This window comes from Limulus polyphemus, unplaced genomic scaffold (assembly GCF_000517525.1).
Source record: "Limulus polyphemus unplaced genomic scaffold, Limulus_polyphemus-2.1.2 Scaffold4739, whole genome shotgun sequence".
NCBI lineage: Eukaryota > Metazoa > Arthropoda > Merostomata > Xiphosura > Limulidae > Limulus > Limulus polyphemus.
The window spans coordinates 22,504-36,713 of record NW_013670349.1 but is presented as its reverse complement, the minus strand read 5'-3'; the positions used below and the strand labels follow the sequence as shown (position 1 = coordinate 36,713).

At 38.7% G+C, this 14,210-nt stretch overlaps 1 protein-coding gene across 1 annotated transcript in view; it reads left to right on the top strand.

Annotated features, from left to right (window-relative positions):
* LOC106471621 (obscurin-like) overlaps positions 1-14,210 on the top strand; it is a 71,086-nt gene that overhangs the window by 35,132 nt on the left and 21,744 nt on the right. The window contains exon 6 of the mRNA XM_022400237.1: positions 7,600-7,881. Within this exon, the coding sequence (XP_022255945.1) occupies positions 7,600-7,881 (282 nt within the window). The remainder of the gene's footprint in view (positions 1-7,599; positions 7,882-14,210) is intronic.

Below are 14,210 nucleotides of genomic sequence, written 5' to 3'. Positions count from 1 at the left end.
AATGATGCTTGTAAGGAAAATTAAATGGTTAAAGAGGTTGAGTACATTATATTAAACTTATCTTGGAGCCTCATAATGCTGTTACAGTCTATGTCACTGTGTCCAGTAATGATGCTTGTAAGGAAAATTAAATGGTTAAAGAGGTTGAGTACATTATATTAAACTTATCTTGGAGCCTCATAATGCTGTTACAGGCTATGTCACTGTGTCCAATAATGCTCCTCATGACGACCGTGCATCTTGCAAATACCCATGTGGTGTAACTTCCATTTCATGAGGCTTTACCATAAGGCTGTCATGTATAAAAAACACCACTTCTTCCGACATGTTTTTCATGATCCATCTAATATATGAGGATGATAGCTCCCAGTACCAATTTTAACAGCCCAATCACACAGAAATCCAGAAGTACTGTGTCCAACATTACTGGTATGTCTTTTTATGGAATAACATGAATACCTATTCCATTCTTTGGCTGCTTGAGATTTGCAATGAATGAATGGAAGGTATGTCTAGAAGCCTTATCCTATTAGCCTCATTTCTCAGGTGGTGTTCCTTCTTGATTATGTTGTATGCTGTTGCTTTGTGCATGTGGACATTTTTTGCTACTAACCATTGTGTTCAAAGATTCCCACCTTACTTTATGATCCTTGCCCAAGTTGATCCAATTCCAAGTATATTCCCATCTCTGAAATTCTAAATCTCAGGTCTTAATGTAACTGTATGATTTAAATGTAGGAATAGTTATTGTCAGAAAGGGCTATTAAGAGATCAGTTTTCAGTTGCATCAGACTATCTAAACTACCTTTAAAAAAAATTAATGTTAAAAGTGTATTTCCATCTTGACTTTATATTGGCTGTGGTTCTCCTGTGACTTGCAGATTTGCATATTCAAAATAATTTTAATGTAATGTCCTCAATCTTTTGTATAATAATGCTATTACGTCCTTCCCAAAATAGATCAGTTTTCAGTTGCATCAAACTATCTAAACTACCTATTAAAAATAAATGTTAAACTGTATTTCCATCTTGACTTTATATTGGCTGTGGTTGTCATGTGACTTGCAGATTTGCTTATTCAAAATAATTTTAATGTAATGTTCTCAATCTTTTGTATAATAGTGCACTAGAAGGGATATAACTTGACTGATGTAATGTTTCTAGAAATAATTCAGATACCATACCTTCCCTCTGCTTACATAATTGCTTTTCACAACTTGTGCTGCCCTTTATTAGTGCAATTTTTGCTTACCACTAGCTTTGATGCTCCCACCTACCCTCACGTGATTTGATGTGGTATAGCTGCATTGTAGCATGCAAATAATCAAGCAATAACAATCCACAAATAGGAGTGTGACACATCCTCCTAGTACAGCTGACTCTCTCTATATATATATATATATACTGAAGAGCACTCTCATCACTTCTTGATTTGACATTCCAGTGTGCGGTTGTGATTGATTTTTGGTCTATTTTTCATATTATCATGTGCAATTTCGTTAAATACTATCGTGTTAACAACTTTAGTTTGTTGTCATTTCTTTCTTTCATTTTTTGCTAAAAAATGTTTTGTGGAAACTTTCTTTTCTTTTTCACATAATGAACTCTAAATTTCATATTACTACAATGGCTTCGGGTTCCACACTTTCAGCAGAGGAGGTCTCAGCCTTGGTGAGTTGCAAGTTAAAGTATATCCTGGAGAATCTATTTCTGAAGACAAAGATTTGGACAGCCTTTTTCCATCTCCTGCCTTTGCCATGCCTTCAATGTTCTACCCTTCTCTATGTACCTCGTGTTTTGTCTGCATTTTATCTCTTGTCTCTTTCCTCTGCATCTTATGATTCCTTCTTCGTTCTGCCACAATGTAAGATTATTTAGTCCCCCCACCCGATATTCGAGTTCATACTGAACAGTTTCTTACCTAATTATGTTGGGGTGCCAGCATGCCTTGGCCCCCATGTTTGGCTGACTCTCATGCTTTTGCATATCATAGATCTGAATTTCCATTTTTGGATTCTCAGACTTCGAGTCTTTGGTTCAGGCATGGCACTCCAATCCTGCTACTACACTACAGTTTTTTCCAGCCCAGTTCTCTAGTCTCCTTCTCATCCTCACTATCATCCTCATTCTTTCTCATTCATTCACCTCCTTTCCGAGTCTATCCACCATTTCCCTGATGGGTTTTTAGAGGATACACATGTTTTCTTTACGATGGCATGCTTATTTTCCATGGCTTTGTTCTTTAATACCTGGCTCTTTTGTTATTGGGATTTCCTTGGCAGGAATACCCTCTTGTCACTTGTGCATCTAACTGCTTCCTATTTATATGATCTCAGTGTGGCTCCTTTCTTGCACCAGTCTGTTTTTAGGAATCTCCCAGATACTTTAAAGTCTTGTGTGGAGGCTGCACATCAACATTCCTCCCTCTCCTCCCTTGTTTCTCATCTTTTATAATCCCCTCCTGCTCCTATTCCCATGTCTTCTTCCTTGCATCCTCCCCTCTATCAGTGCCATTTTCCTGGGTTTCTGTAGCAAGTCACCAAATTCCTTATCATCACATTTTCCAACATCAGTTTCATTGGTGACTATCCCATGGATTCTGGCACTGTGAAGTGTGGTTGGTCAGGTTTGCTCATCTGTGATGCCCTTTTGCCATGGAAACTTAGGTTCTTCAGGTTGTAACAGAAGGATTGTCTGTTTGTTTTTCTGCTCCTCCCCCTTTATCCCTATATCCCACATTTTTTCCGAGGCAGTTTGAGGTTTCTCGAACAAGGATGCTAGAGAACAAGTTTTTATTCCTGTCTGTTTGTTGTTCCCAAGCAGACCAGGGATTGGCATTCTGTTATCAATCTCTCCAACCTCAACCACTTCATTGACCTCCCATGGTTCACCATGGAGTCTTTCCTAGCCTTCCAACAGTTGTTTACTCCAGGTCTGTGGATGAACAAAGTCAACATCTTGGATGCTCACCTTCATATCCCAATTTCTCAAGCATACTCACTCAACCATTTTGTCTGGCCTCAACCCAGTATATCTTCTGTCATATGATCAGAGCTTTTGCCTACCATATTCACAACCAAGGTTTGTGGTTTCACCATTATATGGACAACTGGCTCCTTCCCAACAAACCTCTCACAACCATACCCATTTCCTCCAACAGGAGGTAGGTTATGTGGGATGGCTTGTGAAACTGGAGAAGTCCTTTATTGCCTCTACACAATATCATATTCATCTGGGAGTGGGTTTCAACACCTATCTCAGTAGGGTGCAGCCTTCACCTCTTTGTTTGAGAGTGAGGGAGAAATTGGTGTTCAAAGCAAAATATTCTACTTCTCTTCCTGTGCTCAAGGTTCTCTCTCTTTTGGGGACCTGGGCTTCCATGGAATCCTTCGTCTCATGGGGCCATGAACACATGTTGCATTCAGTGGGTGCTAAATGATCAATGTAATCTCATTTGGGATCCCTTGGACTCTGCCATCCTCCTCCTTCCTTCCCTAGAAGTCGACTTTGCCTGATGGCTCAATAGGGACAACATCTTGACAGGCTTTCCTCTGCCTCCTCCCTCTTTGATTTGCATCTCTGTACAGTTGCTTCTCTTATTGGATGGGGAGCATCCTTAGGTTGTCAGGAGATAGTTGGTCAATGGTTGAATCTTTTCTACACATCAACCTTTTAGAACTCCTAGCTGTTTTATCAGGCTTTGAAACATTTCATGCCAGTAGTATAGAGCCACCTGGTCATGATCCATTCCAACAATTCAACTGTTGTCTCTTATATCAATCCTCAAGGAGGCAACCCAGTCCTATTTGCTTTGGTTTCAAATGCTGGATCTCCTTTTCTGGGCCTTTTCTCAGCAGGTCTGTCTTCTTGCTTGTCACATCCCATGTGCTGTGAATCTTGTGGCAGATTGGCAATCTTGTCCAAACAAAATTTTGCTTCAATAGAGTGGTCTTTTGGTCTTCAATTGTTCAAGTGGTTATGTTCCCAGCTGGGTACACTCCTTCCCCTCTTCTGGTTTACACTTCTGCATCCTTCAGCTTTATTGTGGGTGCCTTCAGTCAGGATTGGACCAATCTTTTACCTGTATGCTTATTTTCCCATCCATCTTGTTCTCTGAGTTTTTTCTTTTATACAAACCACTCTGTGTCGAGTCCTTCTCATTACCCCATAATGCCTGCACCATTGTGGTTTCCACTGTTGAACCTCCTTCAATCATTTCCTCCTACACCTCTTCCACTTTCCCAATCCCTTCTCCAGCAACCTTAGGCCTCTGTCTTTCATTCCACCATAGCCACACTCCATTTTTCATGCATGGATTTTGTCCAGTTCCTTGCGAGATGATCTGGACTCTCAACATGGGTAGCCTTCCTTCTTTCTCACTTGGTCCACTCTTCTTCTTTGATGGTTTACCAACATAAATGGCACATTTTATATTGTTGGCCTTTGCACAATGGCCTCTCACTTTTTTGCCATATTTTTTCCTCCCCGTCCTTTTTTCATGTTTTGCTCCTTTTGCCTGATTCCACCACCCCACCTAGTTTCCCTGTCAGAATAGAATCTCAGTGTTGTCCTTCTTGCACTTAACCTTCCCCCCTTTAAACCTTTGGCCTCTTGCTCTTTGTACAACCTCTCCCTCAAGACATATTTCCTACTCTTCTTCACGTGTGGACATTGTAGGTCCAATATCTTTGCAATTGACATCTACCATATTCTTTATCACCATACTTATGCCCTCCTTTATCCAGATCATAGTTTTCTCCCTAAAATGTTGGTGGTGCATGAAGGGAATATCACCTTCACAATAATTTCCATCCCTTCCATCTCTCATTTGTATTCCAGATTGTCTTCTTTGTACAGTACAGACTCTGTACCGTTATTTCACCTGCACGACTTCCTTCTATGACTCTAGTTTTGTCTTTTTATACCTTGGATTTCTTCTCTACTCATGATCTTTCTTTTGTCACCCTTACCGGATGGGTTTGGCAGTATATTCATCATTCTTATACATCATTATCCAAAGATTCTCGTTGTATTTTTCATGTTTCCTCCCACCAGGTCCATCATCTCATCCTTTCCCTGACTGCCCACTACTGTTGTGCAGACTAGCATGTGGACTATGCCTCACACATTTATTACCCACTACCTGCATTATATTGTCCAGTTCCTCCTCATCTGGTTATCGCTTGCCACTCGTCACCTTTCTCCATAGTTCTTACTTTTTTATTTCTTCTCTTTACTGTGGCCTATCCTGGATCCCACTCTGTGGCGAGTGGTGCCTGTCCAGGTATTCTGAAATGTAAAACTGCACCATATGGCCATACAGGTCTATAATACTTATTAAAGAGATGAGGTGTCCCACAAAACCACTGGTGGTTGCCTCACAGTATCTTGCTTCATAAATAAGGCCCACACCAAATAGTATCAACTCATGAACTATCATGAGAATAGCAGTGTCAGGATCGTTGCCAATCCCTCCAGTCCTAGTTCAATAAACTTGAACCGGCTTGCTTTTCAAAATAGGGTTTTCATGGTCATCCATTACACTGTCTTATGGTGCTGTGTTCTTCTGGACTCCCCACCACATTACTACCCCCCTCTCCCAGTGGAGTACAGTAGTTCTTTCCACTTACCAGTTCTTAGGTGATGGACTATGGAGGCATCCTCCTGCATGTGACCAATTCCACTCAGTTGAGAGTAGGTTAATGGTGTTCTGTTGGAATAGATGGTGAGTACTACTCTTCTCCTACCATGGACTAGAAGACTACCCAATGCTGCCTGGTTTTGAACTGAACTACATGCAGTTTACAGCTCTGGCTGGCTCCCTCCCCCATCTTACTGCTGACTGGATGTTGGTCCCTGGGTTCTCTGGTGTTGGATCAGCATAGGACCAGCCAACATAAGCCCTCACACATGTGGTTGGTAGGGGCCCTCCTCCCACCATGGAACAGATGAAAAATTCCCAATGACACCTAATTTTAGACTGGAGTTGACCCAGTACATATGCATTCCCCTTACTACCATTATCCAGATTTTGGGTTCCTGGCTTACCTGATGTTGATTGTGTACTGGGTTTGCACGCGTGCCCTGGCTGGGTAGTCAGAACAGAAGTCATTTTTCCATTCTGCTTCCTGGTTTTGAGGTGAAGACAGTTGAGACCCTCCTCCTATCATGGACAGAAAGACAAATTCCTGATGCTGCCTGGTTTTGGACTGGAGTTAACCCACCAACTATGGTTTGATACACCCTAGCCACTCCACACCATCTGGCACATCCAATTACAGGTTGGACATACATCTTTTCTACCCAATTTAGTGACATGTATCTTTATAATGGATGAAGACTACACCTGGTACAGGATGTGTGTGGTCTCCCATGCATGTGACCCTGTACATTATATGGGTTTTCTTTGGGCACCTTTCAAAGAGTGCTCATCTAAGTAACTTTGCACTTTTCCCTCCATTTCAATGTGGGATTCTAGCTATTATGGAAGTGGAGGTAAGGTATTATATCAGAAATGAACAATTTCCTACACTGAAAATGTAGTTTTGATAGATACCTCTTTTCACACTTTTCATCCATCCTCCCCACTTCTAATGTGTCTATTTTGCCTAATCTCGAAGTGATGATTGAACAAGCAGCATAGAGGGAGTCAGCTATGCTAGGAGAGTGTGTGTCACACTCCTATTGGTGGAGGGTTGTTACATGTTCATTTGCATGCTACAACAAAGCTATACCATGTGAAATCACTTGATGGTAGGTGGGAGAATCAAGGCAAGTGAGCCACATGCATCATGAGAGTATGTCACACTCTTATTGGTGGAGGGTTTACCCATGATGATTTGCATGAGAGAAGCATTGAATCAGTCAATTTCAGTGGAGGGGAGATAGAAGGCTTGTGGCATGCATTAACAAGAATTGCACAAACAGAGGGCAGCACAAGTTGAGAAAAGCTATTATGTGAGCAGAAGTATCTATCAGAAATACATTTTCAGTGTAGGAAAATGTTAACTTCCATGAATCTTAATACACAACAAGATCTGTAGTAATTATTGCTCAACTTAATTAGTTCTTTATAGTTTGCAGTGTATATGAAGAAATGTTTGTCTGTACATGTACAAATTGACTGTCATAAAAAGAATAACTAAAACATGTGTGTGTATATCTATATGTGTGTGTGTGTGTGTGTATGTATGTATGTTATTTCAAATCTTTGAAGAATTAAGCATTTGTATTTAATTTTTATAAAATATAAATTTAACCTGAATTTACTCAAATTAAAATATTATTCTAATAAAAACCACTTTTTTATAGAGCCGACCTTCCTTCTACAAATGACTAAATGAAACTACTATTATACTATTATTAAACATTTGTATTTAATTTTTATAAAATATAAATTTAACCTGAATTTACTCAAATTAAAATATTATTCTAATAAAAACCACTTTTTTATAGAGCCACCTTCCTTCTCCAAATGACTAAATGAAACTACTATTATACTATTATTAAACATTTGTATTTAATTTTTATAAAATATAAATTTAACCTGAATTTACTCAAATTAAAATATTATTCTAATAAAAACCACTTTTTTTATAGAGCCGCCTTCCTTCTACAAACGACTAAATGAAACTACTATTATGTTAAGACGTAGTGGGCGCTTAGAGTGTCAGGTCACTGGAATACCCTATCCAGCAGTCAGGTGGTTCAAGGATTGGCATCCTCTCTATGAATCAAGTCGTATAAAAATTTTCACTGAAGAGCCTGACAAATGTGTCATGTATCTCAGTGGATCCATTCTGAAAGATTCTGGACTTTATTCTGTTACAGTGTCAAATATTGCTGGATCTGCCTCTTGCTCTGCAACTTTGTCTGTAGAAGGTGAAGATTGAAAATTTCATTTCTTAGTTGATAAGTAAAAGTCAAAATTTTGCTATCAGTAAAATATTTAAATGTTAAATTTTAAAGTCAAAATAATATAAATTTTTGCATGAAAATAGCCATGAAATACATATGTTTCAACATTTTTTAATTATTTTTTTTCTAATAATATTATAGACTCAAAGTAAGTATTGGCTATTAAATGACATTATTGTTATTTGAAAGTTCACATGTGAAGTTGAAAGATCTCAAATATTTTTGTAATTACTTTCTTACAATATACATCTTAGCTTGAAAGTTTCAAATGTTTAAGTAATGGTTCTTGGTTTGTTATAATTACACACGTATGTTTGAGGAGCTTTAAACACATAAATCATAACTTTATAATCACACATTATAATTTAAAAACTTATTAGCAATCTTGTTTGATTAAAAGTCACATAATTTATTTTTGGTAAGTGTCAATATGAGAAGCTGTAAAGTTCAATAGTGGAAAAGGCTGGTCACATAAATAATTATTAATAAGAACTTTTAAGTGAAAATAAAGAACAGTTAACCATATTATATCTGCTATATCCAATACCAAGGCTCTTCAGCCCAGCTGGGATATGACAGACATAGTAGTGTTTGAAACACTATTTATATTAGCAAACTGCTTGACATTAACTGTTATGGTATAAACTGGATTAATTTGGTGTCGTTTTTCATCAATTTGTATTTATTTCCCAACATGATTGGAATTTTCTCATCATGCACTAAAGTCTTAATGTTTTCCTAGTTAAGCAAGATTCAACTTGAAGCACTTTACATGTTATTATGTGTAAGTTTTTATTATTCTGATGTGACCTTAGTTCATTGCACTTAGTGATGTTGATAAGCTATGACATGTTATACATAGCTGTTTATTTGCAAACTTAATCAGTAAATTCAGCACACATTACCAGACAAATATTACATGACAGTTGAAACTCTCAAGTGATAGTGTTCTGTTTATATTTCCTATCAATTTGAATACATTTAGCCTAGACTATATGGTCAGGGAAATCTTTATATATGCACAAAAGCAACAGCAAAAATACATCTTGAAAAAGAGGTATCATCAGTGAATGGTGAGACAGGGTGATCCAGTATCTCCAAAACTGTTTACCCCAAATTTGTTTTTTCTCACACTAGCATATTTTGTATCAAACACACTTCTTTTTATTTATGTATTTCTACAATGAATTCTGAAGTTCATGTTTCCACTTCAGGTATCGTACCTCTAGCACTATTTCACAGGCTGCGGGTGATGGATACCCGTCATTGGATTTCTCTGCTATTATCTGCTGTGAGATCAATCAATATATGGGTCAACCTCCTTCTCCTGAACTTGCCCCACTAATTCTCCTGAACAAGCTGAACCAGTTCGAGCCAATGAAGATTTGATAGCTTTTTTACACCACTGGATTTTGCTGTATATTTCATTAACCCTCCTGCAAAATCATTTAGGCCTAATATGGCACTTTTTGATGTTATTTCTCAGGTGTGTGATGTTTTTTTCACTGCCCTGCCTTCCTATGATTCCTTATTACCTCCTCCTTGGATCATTTGTCATCTTCAGCTCCCTGCTTTCCTATGATTCCTTATCACCTCCTCCTTGGATCATTTGTCATCTTCAGCTCCCTGCTTTCCTATGATTCCTTATTACCTCCTCCTTGGATCATTTGTCATCTTCAGCTCCCTGCTTTCCTATGATTCCTTATTACCTCCTCCTTGGATCATTTGTCATCTTCAGCTCTTCCTTTACACATGTGGTTTCATTGTTGTTGGAATTTTCTGGATCCCAATGCAATCTTGTCTGAGTTCGTTTGCCACCTCTTTCTTTTAGGGATTTACATTTGGCCCTTTTTCTTTGGTGGTATGTTTTTGATCATGTACCTGAAACCTCCCAGATAGCAAATGTTTATTGGCCCAACTCTGGCATTGTAGTGGGCGTATATTGAAAGTGCAATTCTTACTGGAACTACCATTTAGACCTAATGTATATTACATCAGTTTGAATGTGTAAGATAAGTCTGTAAAGGTAATAAAACGTTTGATTGGAAATTTAGCTTTCTCATAATGAAACAAGATATCTTGACTGAGAATGAGATGGTTATGGATTCAATTTTTCATGAATATCATACTAATACTAATTTGAATACCATGTTTTTGAAAATTGCTATTTATCATTTAACAAAATTCATCATTTGCACAATATACCATTGTTATATTATTGTTATAACATATGAATAACAGCTCTATAAATCTTGAAACTGCCAATGTCTATATTACTCAAGAAATTTAGATTAAGAAAGTATTAGATTTTGTGTGCAGGAAGAAATTTCCATACTAAAAATAAACATCCTGGAGCTTCTTGCTGTAGGTCGTGTTTTTGGTTCATTTTCTCCATCTGGCAAGAAATAGTCGGGTAAGGATCCATTCCAACTTTTCTCCAGTGGTTGCTTATCTCAATCACCTGTGTTGAACCCATTCTTGATCTTTCTGTATTTATACAGTGGATCTTTTTTTGGTCCACATGCTCGATATTCATATCATTGTGTGTCGAGTTCTTGGTGCTTTCACGTTTGTCATAGATCAGATTCTCCTCACATTGAAGCTTTTGCTATATCCCTTAACAACAAATTGCCCTGGATGTGGTCTACAGTCCCTTTTTTTCTTTTTCTGGCTATCGATGTTTTCAGCCAGGAATGAACCAACACATTTGTCTATCCTTCCATTCTCATTCTTCTCCAGGTGATTTTGATCATCCTTGACACTTCTTGTTCAGTCCTTCTCATAGTTCCTTCCTGGCCATCTCAGCTGTGGTTTCCGCAGCTTCTCCAGCTCCAACTTCCTCCGTTATCTTTTCACCTGACTCCATCTCTCCTTTGTCACCCTAGATCATCAATGTTTCATCTGGACTTTCCTGTCCTTTGTCTTCATGCCTTGTTTTCCTCTGGTCATTGGCAAGGAGATACAGCTTCCCCTGACAGTTTAGCTTCTTTTCTGGCTTGTTTCATTTGCTCTTCCTCCATGGAAGTTTCTTAACTTGGAATGTTTTTTGTTGTTGGTTTCTGGGTCCAAGATTTCCCCCTGATCAACCCACTGTTCCTCATCATGCAGATTTCCTAACTTGACTTTTGGATTGGGGGTCATTTGGATTTTCAGGCAGCCCTGTCCCACACCTTTCATTTTTCCTGATACTGCAGGTATTTAACTCTCGTACACTTTACCTGTTAAGATGTTTTTTCTGGATTCACTGTTCACCATGGCAGGCTGCTCTTCTGGATGGGGATATTAATGTGGTCCTACACCGCCTCATTTTGGCTATGTTTGAACCATTATCCCTATGCTCCTTGTTTCACCTTTTCCTTATGTTTTCATTCCGTTTCCTATTCATCTATTGACATTGGTGATCTGTTTATTTGTCATTGATGTTTCACGGACTCTTTATCCTTTTTCCAGATTGTTTTTCCTCCCTAATTCTTTGGTGGCTAGTGTTGATAACTGCTCCATTTCACCGCTTTCCCTTCCTTCCGATTCTCACCCTTATCCTTAGTCTGATATGGATAGATTTCTAGGTCATGTAAAGGTCTACTCTGTTATAATGTCTGCACAGCTTCCTTCTGTGGTGCCTGTTCCTGCCTCTTTCTTCCTTGGCAGCCATCCTTTGTTCATGACCTTTCTCCTTCCACCTTCACCAATTGGGTTTGGTTCTTAATTCAATTGGGTTATTCCTCTGTATCATCTTCTTCCCATACTTTGTCTTCTCATCCAATTCCACACCTTACCTTTTCGTTGCCTTTTCATCTTCATCGTGCCTTGGAGGTACTTCTTCAGTCGGGCATGTGGACTACCCATAATATGTTAATCTCACACTATTTGCATTGGATCACTGTTTTTTCCTCTTCAGGCTATTGTCTTCTGCCTGTAGCCATTCTTCAGAATTCAGTGAGACTTTGACTGGGTAAGTTATTTTTTGTTATTCTTTCCTTTTCAGGGGCCCTTTTCTCTTTTGTTACAGCTCAGTGTTTGGATCCCACTCTGTGGCAAGTGGTGCTTGACCAGGTATTCTTTAACAAATCAAATCTGCACTGTATGGCCTTGTCAACTTAATATTATATTTCCACAGCCACACAACACACACTGCAGAAATGGACTCTTCCAAATTATCACTTGTAGGTTTATCCTCGTGATGAATTTTTTAACAAAAATTTACCTGTACTGGATTGTACTCACCCATTGACTACATGGGTAAAGCAAAAGGGGATAGTTGCCTATCCCTGCCAGGTATTTGATAAATCGGTCTGGTCTACTATTAAAAATAAAGTTTCATGGTCAGCCATTGCAGTGTCTCAGGGGTTGTCACTCCTCTGTACTCTCCACCATGTTTTACCCCCTCCCTATCTTCTAATGGAGTTTGAGAGTCCTTACCACTTTCCAGTTCCAAGCTGCTGGGGTGGTGGGCCATCGAGGCATCCTCCTGAATGGGTTAATGAAATACACAATATAAACAAAATATTGAAATGATTATATGACCATTCAGTTGAGAGTAGGGTGGTGGTGTTCTGCTGGTGAAGTTGACATGGTATCCTCCATTATGAAACAAATATAAATGGAGTGAGGCATCACAACCCCTTTGACTGGGATTCTTCATCTTACCCCCACATGGATGTTGGTTCCCAGTGGCTGGGTATTGGATTTAAAGTTGAACCAATCAACATAAGTTCTCACACATGTCCAACAGATGTCTATATTCCTCCCTCAACTATACTCTTGTTACTCCATCCTTCTTGTGGGTCACAATGGAGGTACTTTCAGATTATTACTGTTCTTTCCCTTCTGCTTTCCCTCGATGCTTATTATTCCAAAGATGTTAATGTACTTGGGGCCATTCTGGTCCGTTTCACTTTTAATGCAGATGGTTTACATTACGCAGACATCTTTTTGATACCAGTTGTTGGGTTCCTGGATCGATCTATCAGTTTCTTATATTAACAAGTGCTCCATTCATAGGTCTGGGAGGTTTTTGATTCCCTCTGGCCTCATGAACTTGAGGTGAAGATGGTATGATCCTCATTCCTACCCCCACAAGATGGCTGGGTTTTGGATTGTAGTTGATTTGCCAAAAGTATGATATTTTTTTCTACCTCCACATGGATGTCAGTTCCTGGTGACCTGGGTTTTGGATTGTACTCGACCTTCCAATTGTATGATCCTCTTTCCTACCCCCACATGAAGTTCGGTACCCACTGGCAGGGTTTTAGATTGTAGTTGACTTACCGACAGTATGATCCTCATCCTACCCCTGCCTGGATGTCAGTTCTCAGTGACATGGGTTTGGATGTAATTGACGTACCACCAGTATGATCCACATGGATACCGGTTCCCAGTGGCCAGGTTTTGGATTGGAGAGATAAAAGGCTTGTGGCATACATAAAAAACAGTTTTGCATATACAGGGCAGCACTGAGCAAGAATAGCTATTTATGTGAATGGAAGTAAGTACCTATCGGAAATACATTTTCAGTATGGGAAAATTATTTCATGTTGGCTTCTACTTACATGTTAGCCAGTTTTCCTACAAATTATACAATGTGTTATATACACACACAGTGAAATTGTGATAACAGTGTAAAATGTAAAATATCATAAGTATGGAAGTACTTGTATAGTAAGAATGGGGAGGATACACAATACAAACTATTTACTCATATATACCTTTAACAATAATAAATCTTCAAAAGTATTTCAGAGATGCCCTTAGATAATAAACAAACCACATTCAAAATTACAAGTTATAGAACAACTTGAGAAAGTCAGCAGAACAGATACAAAATCACAAAGTTTTCAATCTCATTGACTGACTTTGTTGAATGCTTATTATTGTTATAAGTGCACCAAAAGGAAGAGCTATTTGACATACAGCAAGTAATACCTTGAACAGGGACACCATTTTAAAATACATATGTCTGCTTGCTCAGTCCTTATACTGAGTAGGTGTGGTCAAATAACGCAGTGAAGGGGGTGCAGTGTTCTTGATCTACAGCACTATGTGACAAAGTCTGAAAACTGTAAGTAGTATGGGGTATGCCAACATAGGGTGAGCCTTATGAGAAGCTTCACTATCTAGGCTAGAAGACAAGGTATGCTCTTTTGCAAAGAAAATTTATAATAGTATTGTAAATTAAATCAAGTTTGCATCCATGAAACATTTAATAGGTAGCATGGAAGTCTACAGCCAGTTTTTCTGAGTCTACAGGTAGTTCAAACTGCTACAGCCAGTTTTTCTGAGTCTACAGCTAGTTC